The sequence below is a fragment of the Macaca thibetana genome, chromosome 7, assembly GCF_024542745.1.
Source record: "Macaca thibetana thibetana isolate TM-01 chromosome 7, ASM2454274v1, whole genome shotgun sequence".
Lineage (NCBI taxonomy): Eukaryota > Metazoa > Chordata > Mammalia > Primates > Cercopithecidae > Macaca > Macaca thibetana.
Window position 1 is genome coordinate 159945565 of NC_065584.1, and position 9969 is coordinate 159955533.

Sequence of the window (9969 nt, forward strand, 5' to 3'; positions counted from 1 at the left end):
AGCCTCAATGGTGTCCTGATGGGCACAGGAGCTGCTGGGGCTTTCTAGGTTAAGGGCCTTGCCTATCCTGGTGTTCCCCTCTGCAGTAGGGCTGCAGGGGTCAGCCTCAGTCTCTGCCCTGCGAGCCTGCCTTACCTTGCCCTGGTGGCTCCACACCTGCCCTGGAAGACCCCCCACACCCACTGGCTCTGATCCACTGTAGAGCAGCCAGGGGCCCCGTTGCTCACACCCTCTGGCCTGAGGATGACTGGCTCTGTGGCTGGGTTTGGGGGGTCAGGGAGGAGGGCAGGCCTTGCCCTCAGCAGCCCCCATTCCCACTCTGACCCCTTTTCAGTCTCTCTCCTCTTGTGGGCTCTACCCTGGGGCCCTCCCAGCTCCTCACACCAGATGACCATCTAAATATCTAGAAATCAATTTTTTAAATACTAACTTTGGATTGCTTCCTGGCTTTTCTGTACCCCCAAAGGGCCTGCGTTTCTCTTAGGACTGACAGTCTCTCCAGCCCTATTGGGCCAGACCAGGCGGGCATAAGGGTGCCCCTGCCCCAACCCTCTTTGGGGTGGGCTTCTGTCCTCTTCCTGCTGCCTCTGCAGCTGAGTTCCTGCCCCAGGAAGAGAAACTTAACCAAGCTCTGTGGGGATGAAGGTGCCCTGCAAAGCGCCACGGGAGGATTGCCGGGCTGCCGCGTTCCGCTGTCTGAGGTCCACCATGCTGGGCCACGCCCAGAACCGGCCTGAGTACCCCCACCTCCACGGGCTCTGTGATGTGTATGTACAGGATCACGCCTTGCCCTTTCCTCCTGGCTGACCCTTCCCTATCTCTCCGCCCCAACCCCGTGCCCTGTGTGTGAGTACCCAGCTCACTCTCGTTCCTTCCTCTCCAAAGCATGGTCCCTGGCAGCATGAGTGGCAGGAGGGTCAGCAGAGACTGCGGACCCCTCAGCTGTGCCTAAGACCTCAGCTGTACCTAAGACTAGGTGTGTGTGCTGGGGGAGGCTCTTGGCCACCATTTCCCCCCTCTGTAAATGAGACCGATACCTGTGGCATGGAGGGTGGGAGGACAGTGTGAGTGCCAAGCACTTGGAGCAGGGCCCTGAGTGAGCATGGACGTGGGAGCAGGGGTGTTCCTCGACTTTATGCACCTTGGGGATGGGAGTGGGGCTCCCTGCGTGGGTTGACAAGGCATTGCTTTCCCCCACCCCACCTCTGTCCCAGCCCTGCAAGTCCAGTCCTTGGGGGTCTAGGAGGGAAGAAGTCCCTGGCTGTGAGGCCTTGGGCTGGACCCTGGCCCTCTCTGGCTCTGAGTTCCTGGGAAAGTCGGTGGTGTTGGAACTCCGGATTCATTCCTCAGCATTGAGGCACTGTCTGTGGAAGCCGTGGGACAAGGTGAAGGTGGGGAGAGGAGAGGCTTGGAGTTTGGGTTTCAGCAGAGGGATCAGCAGCGTGAGGGGTCGCCTGTGTGTAGAGGAAAGGGAGTGAAGGCCAGGAGTGAGGAATGAGTCTGAGCGCACCCAGGATGGTGCTGCGTCTCCTCCCACATCCACCTGGCCCTGGTCGAGGGAGAAGAAAGGCCACAAGACAAAGGGGAAACTGAGTTGGGTCCACACATGTCCTTCCAGGACCTGGGGGTGCCACTGTCTGGCCATAATGCAGTGGGAAGTGGGAGAAGGAAGATTCCCTCCCCACACCTCCTGTTCTCTGTCCCAGGTCTCCTGGCCCCCTGTGCACCTAAGTTCAGTCTCTGTCGGCCCCCAGCATCATTTCTAGGGTTGGTGGGAGGCAGCTGGGAACAGGCTAGGGGTAGGTGGAGCCTGCTTGGGGGAGTCTGCTTGACTGCCTGGGCCACTGCCCACGGTTGTGGGGAGCTTTTCTGGCACACTGACTGCACCACCCAGGGCTGCCAACGACAGCCCCCTGGGGAGTGTTTGCAGAAGGCCTTGGCAGTGGGGGGGGTGGACTCCACCAAGAACAAACACCTGCGGTGGGATCAGGGAGAACCGCCCTCCACTTACCTGTCTGGAGAGGATCCTCTGTACCACACTGCACATCTACGCTCCCCGGCTGAACACCCCAAGGGAGGCCCTCCACTTTAGCACCTTGACAAGAAGGGCAGTGTCACTGGGATCAGGCCCAGCCCCCGGCCCCAAACCCCACAGCCCCAGCTGCAGGCTGAGGAGATGCTGGGCTTGGGTGGGGAATCAGGGATATAAAGGGGCCTGCTCACCCCTCAGCTTGGCTTAAAGACTCAAGAGGTCAAAGGCTCAGCCTGCCCCTCAAGAATGAGCCTGGGCCCAGCCAGACACTCACCAGGACAAGGGCCAGTGTGACCAGCAGGAGACCCAGGATGAGGAGAGCCATGGCATAATCAGGGATGGAGGCATCCAGTGGGCTGGAGGCTTTGGGGCTAGGGGTGCCTGGAGCAGAGCAAGAAGGCCATGGCCAGGTGGGGCCCTGCTTCCCAGACTTCTGAGAAGGCAGAATCTGGGCCCAGAAGGTGCTGTGGGACCAGAGAGCTGGGGCTACGAGCACCTTGAAGGGCTCCGTGAGGAGGGGAGGCAGGCTTCAGATCCGGGCATGTGGAGGCAGGGAGCCCAAGGGAGGAGGCAGATGGACAGAGGGAGGGGGCCTGTAGGGGGAAGGAGGTACTAACCGAGGTCTGGGATGACCACCTCTACCAAGAGGCCCTCTGCCTCCCCCAGGATGTGCAGACCCTGGCGCACACAGTCCCACATGAGAGCCTGGGCTGGCGCTGCCCTGAAGAAGGTGGCACCCACTCTGGCGGTCAGTGGGTCTGGCCTGGTGGGAGGTTCATCACAGACTTCAGGGGTCTGGGCAGCCTGGGGGGCCTGAGGGTGGTCATCTCTTCCAGCCTCCTGCCCTCAACCCCAGAACCCAGGTCTGAGCCCTGTGTCACCCAGGGCCACCCCAGACCCACCAGAATTCCTCCACCACCACTTGGTCAAAGTTCTGCAGAGGTCTGAGGACGAGGGTCAGCTGGGGGGTCAGGAGAGGACGAAGAGGGTCACAGCTCTACCAGAGCCTTGTCCAGTCATCCCCCATCTTCCTGAGGCCTCTTCCCCGACCCCCCCACTTTATCCCGCCACTTCACCCATCTTGTCAGCTGCCCCTGAAGTGCGCAGAACTCAGGGCTGGTTTTGTCCTCCAAGGCCTTGGTGTAGGGCTGGCCCAGGATCTGCAGCCAAACTTCATACAGCACCAGCTCCGCCTTCTCCCCTAGAGCGATGGGGATGGAGGCGGCATCAGCCTGCTCTCCCTCTCCTGGAAGCCCTGGGGTGGGGCACGCACCCAAGCTCTAGTGCTCCATCCAGGGGTCAGCTGCTGCTGGTCTAAAAACCAAATTTCTTGCTGCCTGTTTTTGTGTGGCCCACGAGCTAAGAATGGCTTTTACATGTTTAAATGGTTGAAAACATGGAAAGTAGAATCGTATCTTGTGACACATGAGAAGTACATGACATGCAAACTTCCACGTCCATAAAGAAAGGTTTCGGGGAACGTGGCCATGCTCATTTGTTGACATGTTGTCTAGGGCTGCTTTCTTGCTGCAGGGGAGGGTTTGAGTATGTGATGATGGAGACACAGTGGCCTGCGGAGCCTTAAAGAGTTTCCATCTGGCCCTTTACAGAAAACGCTTGCTACCCCTGCACTGATCCATCTAATGGAATACACTGCTCACTCCGAGAGTTGATCCTAGTAGGAAATGTTGCTGACAATCTAACAGATGCTGCTTTTATGTTTTATTTTGTCGCTGCTCTGGTGGGAGACATGTAAGAAAATTCACCCCCTGGGAGGAGGTCATGGTGGGGCTTGTGGCCATCAATGGTGAAGCCTCTTTAAGAGGATGTGTGGGGAGCTCTACCGTCTGCTGAGAGGGTTGTGATGGGCCCTCTGTGTTGAGGAATGAAGAGGGAACATGGTCTGTCTGCTGGGAACTGGCTTTCTGGGGAGCAGAAGAGATGGTGGTTCGGGCCTGTGGAGGCAGAGGCCCAAACCAATCTGATCTCTGGGGCGGGCGGCAGGGAGAGTAGTTGTGTAGGAGTGGCTTTGAGGGCAGAGCCTGAAGGAGGGCACCCCTGACTGCACCCCCAGGAGGCTGCGGTGGTGGGGGTGGGGCAGCACTGTAGGAGGACCAGCACCTTCTGTGACTGAAGGGTCCTTGGAGAGCAGCTTCAGGCTGTCTGCACCTGGAGGGGACTGATTTGACCCAGCACTCTCCTAACTTGAGTGTGGAATAGCTCTCCCTGTTAGGATGGCTTGAGCTTGCAGAAGTCATCCTATCAGGAGGCCCCAAGAGGAGATATGGGTTTCTTGCAGTCCCTGCACTAGGGCAGAGCTGAGGGGTTTTGCCTCTGACTTGGTGGGACAGATCTTGTCATGCATGTGAGGACTCAGTGAGGTCCTGGGCAATCAGGGAGGTGATGGGACCCTCTTATCCCTCTGATCTTGACTGCTTCTCGCCTCTGTCCAGCTCCTTGCTAAAGCTCTATGCCCCATTCCTCTCTGTGGCCCCAACACATGAGCAAGTATTGTCTGAAAGAAGTTTTGCCCATTCTCTAGAAGAGAAACACCGAGGTTTAGAGAAGGGAAGAGCCCGCTGGCCCAGAGACACACAGGGATCGCAGCCCCAACTCACCATTGGCCACGATGCTGGATTTCTGGAGGATGGGATCTGTTATGTTTTGGGCCATGTGATTAGCCAGGCCTTGGAGGTGGGTAGGGATGGGGGTCTGGAACTTGTATTCGATATAAACGCCCACCCACTGTTCAGCATTGCTAGAGAAGCACAAGGGGAGAGTGCAGGGGTCACAAACTTTTTGCCAGCACGTTTCTAGAAGCAGGTAGAGTCCCCAGAAATGCACACCCTCTGGTGTGGGGCTCCCTACCTCCTAGGCAGAGCCAGCTTACATGGCCAAGCTACAGCTACCTGGGGCAAAGTCCTTTCCCAGGTAGCCCCAAACCTACACCCCCATATTTTGGTTCTGGGTCAGAGAGTTGCCTCCTTATGCCCCAGGGCAGCCCCCAAGAGAGCAGCAGGGCAAGCTGGACGGATGGGACGGGGACTCGACCCACCTGAAGAGGAGCAGGGGCCTCTCCTGGGGACTCGCCTTATAGAATCCTGACACCACCGGTGTGACCTGTGGGAAACCCTGGAGGTCAGGGCGAGTCTGGGAGCTGTCTCTCCTGAGACCCAGTGTGGGATGGGGACCAGGTGAGGCGGGAGGTAGGACCTGGGAGGGAGCCACCCTTAAACACAGCGTCCTGGGTAGGGGTGTCTGCTTACAGAGCCTGGCCATGTTCCCCTGCGGACAGAGTCTCCTCCTCCTTCAGAGAACCCTCTCCCCCAGGGCATGCTGCCCTCTACGCCCTCTTTCCCCCACAATGCTGGGTGCTGCCTCCATGCTGGAAGGCCTGCTTTCAAGGGAGGCATAGTGAGTGTCCCAGACCCCAGAAGGGGTGGAAAAGGCCACCTCACCTGTTGAAGGATCTGCCTTTCCAGCAGGACAAAGGAGACAGAACCCGGTACGAGGAGCTGCGGCAGGAAGGGCCTCATGGCTGTGAAGCGGATGCTGATGGTCTCCTGGGCCAGGGTGATCAGGTCGGCCCCTGTAGAGCCATGGATGGGAGTTCCGGAGGCGCCAGGCCCCTCCTCACCCACTGCACCACCAGGTGCTTCGGGGTCAGGGCAGGAATTGGATCCCTCTAGGGAGTCCACCCAGTGCTCCCCCTGGGCAGGTGAAAAGGCACTGTGGTAGGGGTGGCTGGGGATGGGACTCACCATCAGAGATGAGGCTGTTCTCAGCCAATGACAGGTTCCCCAGCATCTGCCCTGAGGTCTTCACTTTGCGATACAAAGCCCAGAGGACATCACAGGGAGAGGGGCCTGGGGCACGGCCCCCAAATACAAGAGAGGCATTCACCACTACAGAGCCAGGCCTGTGGGGGCAGAGCCACATCCTCAGCCAGGGCCAGTGGGGGGCATGAGGGGTCCTGTGTGCCCGGTGGGGGCCTGGCTGGTGCAAGAGTTGGCATCCCAAGGGAGGGAAGTCCTCAGGGGAAGCCATGGGCCACGCAGAGAAGAGCCTCCCTGTGTGACTCAAGGCAAGTCACCTTACCCCTGAGGGCCTCGGCTGCCTCCTGAGTAAAAGAGGGATAATGATCCCTTTCCCAGAGGATGGCTGTGAGGCCTGAATGACTCAGCCACCAGCACCCAAAGCAAACACTCAGTGAAACTCAGTTCCCTTGGACACCCCAACAAGCCGGCTGTCATGGGAATACCATGAATCCCGCCCAGGGAGCGCCCAGGGCAGGGTTACTCAACCAGGCTGCAGCTGGCTGTGAGGTCTCAGGATGATAATCTGGATCACACTGAGAAAAACATCTTTGGCTGTATCACAAGGTGCAGGGGCTCTGGAGAGAGGGAGGTGACAGGCCTGAGGAATCTCTGAAAGCCAGTGAGAAATGGACCAATTGCCCTGGCCTTAGTAGGGCACTGAAGGAGCTTTTGGGGAGAGACCAGGAGACAAATAAGAATCCAGTAAAACTTTTGTCCTTCCCCTGAGCACTTGCTTGCTGTGCATGTTGGGAGTGGGGAGAGAAAAACCTCTCTTCAGGCGCAGGGCAGGGAAGTCATAGAAAGTTTCCATTTGTTAAAAGGGAAAACAGTCTGAGCAGCTCAGGAGCATGGCCTGGAGAGAGAGTGAGCTTCCTGTCACTGGGAGCATTCGAGCCTTTAAATTACTTACAGGATTCAAAGCCCACACTGAGCTCACAACTCAAGTGGGGCTGCAGCGATTTGGAGCTTCTCAGCCTTTGACTTGACATGGCAGGGCTGCTCTCTGCTGGCAAATGTGGTCTTGGGTCTCCCCCAGCATCCTCTTCCCCTAGAGGCTTAGAGTGGAGGGCCCTGCCCAAGGGATTTGCATCCCTTGGCATGTCATTTACATGCCTGCTGCCCTTGCTGCCCCTGCCTTTCCCACTGCACTCAGACAACGCTTGGCATTCCTGCCCAAATCCTGCAGCTGGAATCAGGGATCAGGGCAGGTCAAAGGGCATCTGAGGTCACATAGCATAGCCAGTGGCAGAATCAGATGTGGGCCTCCTCCCTGCCTGTCCAGGGCTCTTCCTGCCCCTGCCCCCAGGTGCTCCTGAATTGGGGGTGGGACGGGCAGAGCTAGGCATCTGAGACAGCCCTTGTGGCTGAGAAGGGTCAGAGCAGCTGGTGGATGACAGGTGGGCCCTGAGAGCCATGTGCACTCACCTGAAGACCAGGACACCGACGCCCTGGAAGCTGGGGAAGGCCTCGTGGTAGAGGGGCTGGAGCTGAGGACAGGCAGAGGCATGGAAGGCTGGCACGTGCCACCCCAAACCTTCCCTCCTGCCCTAACCCACTCCCTATCTGACCCTGCCACCTACCCTTGTCAACCCTCCATCATCTTGGCGTGGTCCCTGCAATGGTCCCTCACAGACCACCTGGGATTCCCAGGCCCCGCCCAAGCTGTTCCTCACACACTGGCCAGAGATTACCTGCCAGTCATTCTCTGCTGAAAGCCTCAAGGTCTGTCTGGGCGCCATGGCTCACGCCTGTAATCCCAACATTTTGGGAGGCTGAGGTGGGAGGATCGCTTGAGCCCAGGAGTTCAAGACCAGCCTGGGCAACATGGCAAAATCCCTTCTCTACCCAAAATACCAAAATTAGCCAGGCATGGTAGTGTGTGCCTGTAGTCCCAGCTACTCAGGAAGCCGAGGTGGGAGGATGGTTTGAGCCCAGGAGGCAGATGCTGCAGCAAACACCCAGCCTTCCTAGGTTTTTCCCTCTCTACTGTTTTCTTGAAAATCGCTTTCCAATGCAGTCATTCTCATCTCTGCATTGGACAGCTGCCATGTTGGCCTGCCATCCAGACCTCTCTGGCTTGGACGACTACCCTGCTCCTAACAGGCCTCCCCTCCTCCCTCTCCCACCCCTGTTTCAAATTATTCTCCTCACAGCCCCTCTCGCTGGCGTCCCTCTGCTTCTGCTGCCTCCGACCACCTCTTCACTTCAAGGTCATCACAGGTGCCGTTCTCTGCCTAGAAAGCCCCTCTGTGTTTCATCTGGCCACCTTCTTGTCCCAGTCAAAATTCCCAGTTCTCAGAAAGGTGTTGTCTGGGCAGCCACCTCTCCCCAGCAGCTCCCTCTCACTGCCTATCCTGTCTGCACGTCTCCTTTCCATAGCTTATCACAACTACGACGACATCTGGATGTGTTTGATCACTCCTTGTAGGGCTGTCCTCTCCTCCAGACTGCAGGCTCCCTGAGGGCAGGGGGCATGCTTGCTTTTGCTTACTGTGGTGTTCCCAGCACTTAGCACCATACCTGGTACAGTAGGTGCTCAGTTAGTGGTAGGAAGAAGTGAGTTAGTTGAATAAATGAAGGAATGAACCAATTAACTAATGGACAGAGACTCAGAGTTCCCCCTGGATGCCAGGCAAGAAATGGCACTTGCCGGCTAGGGCATCCATGGTTCCAGAACCAAGGCGGAGGCAGATTTGGTTTTGGCTGCAGGAACTCTGCCTCACTTTGCCTCACTGGCCACCTGCGCACCGGAGGAGGGGCAGTTACCTGGTGGTGGATGATCTTATGCAGCAGCTGGTGCTTCCAGGAGTCAGGGTTCAAGAGTGCAGCCGAGAAGGCTTCATTGGTGATTGTGAAAGTCACGGAGCGGGTCATGTGACTGGGTCCTGGGGTAGAGGAGACTGAGTCCTGAAATGAGAAGGTCTGGCTGCGATGAGGCAGGGCAGAAGACTGGATGGGATCGGTACCCCCAGGGACCCTTGAGGAACTGGGGCTGGGTGGGACAGAGGGAAGGCTGGAGGAACATCTGAGAGGGAGGGTGGCTGTGGGGGCTGGGCTGGCAGGGACCCCTGGCCCAGGCTGGACTGTCCCCTGTAGAGTGGCTGGTTCTGCAACCATCAGGGGTGGTGGGGTGGGTGGGAAGCTGGAGGTATCAGTGGGAGAATCTGTGCCTGCGCGGGGGAACACAGACACAGAAGGCTCTGCAGAGTTTCTGGCTCTGGTACTCACAGGGGAAACAGGGGCCGGGATTGGGAATAGTGATGCAGTTGGTGACTGAAATGGCCATTGTGGTGGGGAAAGTGACAGTGACAGCAACAAAGATGGAACGGTGGGTAGTGGGGACAAGGACGGGGCCAACACAGGTGAGAGGCGTGGGGAGAAGGACAGTGGGGTCTGTGAAGGTGGTGCTGTTGAGGGTGATAGCAACGTCAAAGGAACACTGGGGCCACGGCCTCCCGGGTGACCCTGATTCCCCTATGAGGACTGGGAGGTCATAGCCAACCCTGACCCCCCTGGACCTACAAGGGTAAGAGGCTCTGTGACTGCCAACATGTTAACAATTGACGCACGCACAAGTGGGCTGGTGGGTTCTGAGGATACAGCCTTCCCCGTGGTCCCTGGAGCCAATATCAGCGATGGGGAGGCTTCTGGGCCAAAGCTGCTAGCCCCTGACACAGACGGCATCCAGGCATAGGGACTGAAGGTGTATCTGCTCGGGAGCCAGGACATCCGCGGTGGGGATCCTGATATGGGTGCAGGGGTGGTGGGGGCAGAGGATGTTCCAGTTGGCTGCTGGGTGGGTCTGGGGGTGTCAGATGTCCTCAGGGTTGCAGGGGCAGGAGTATGAATTGTCACAGACAATCCAGGGGCCCCACTGGACTTTTGCCCAGACCCGAGGTGCCTTGGGCCAGGAGAAGCTGCTGGTGGTAATGTGGCCGCAATCTCTGGAGATCCAGGAACCAACGTCTCCTCTGCAGGTTCAGCCACAGGTGCAGCCACAGAGGATGCTGGCTGGGACTCAGGGGTTCTGTGGACTGTAGGCCAGGCCAGTGCTGATGGGGCTGGTCCAGGTGGGGCCCTGCCCAGGACCCCAGCAGTTCCTGAAGGGACACGCTGGTC

At 58.2% G+C, this 9969-nt stretch overlaps 2 protein-coding genes across 2 annotated transcripts in view; both read right to left on the reverse strand.

The window, feature by feature from the left end:
- SCAMP2 (secretory carrier membrane protein 2) overlaps positions 1-9969 on the reverse strand; it is a 427899-nt gene that overhangs the window by 406359 nt on the left and 11571 nt on the right. The gene's annotated exons all lie outside the window — the stretch shown is intronic.
- LOC126960019 (taste receptor cell protein 1-like) lies at positions 3002-5977 on the reverse strand. The gene is made up of 5 exons (XM_050799905.1): positions 5794-5977; positions 5491-5621; positions 5088-5152; positions 4651-4790; positions 3002-3233 (listed from the first exon to the last, which is right to left on the reverse strand). Exons 1-5 carry the CDS (start codon positions 5969-5971, stop codon positions 3049-3051), a joined length of 699 nt encoding a protein of 232 aa, XP_050655862.1. The 5' UTR covers positions 5972-5977; the 3' UTR covers positions 3002-3048.

Excerpts from the sequence above, each read along its gene's own strand:
- LOC126960019 (XM_050799905.1), bottom strand. The coding sequence starts at position 5,971 with ATGTGGCTCTGCCCCCACAGGCCTGGCTCTGTAGTGGTGAATGCCTCT. Across the intron at positions 5,153-5,490 it reads AAAGGCAGATCCTTCAACAG|GTCACACCGGTGGTGTCAGG; the intron begins GTGAGGTGGCCT and ends GGTTTCCCACAG. Across the intron at positions 3,234-4,650 it reads ATCCAGCATCGTGGCCAATG|GGGAGAAGGCGGAGCTGGTG; the intron begins GTGAGTTGGGGC and ends CCATCGCTCTAG.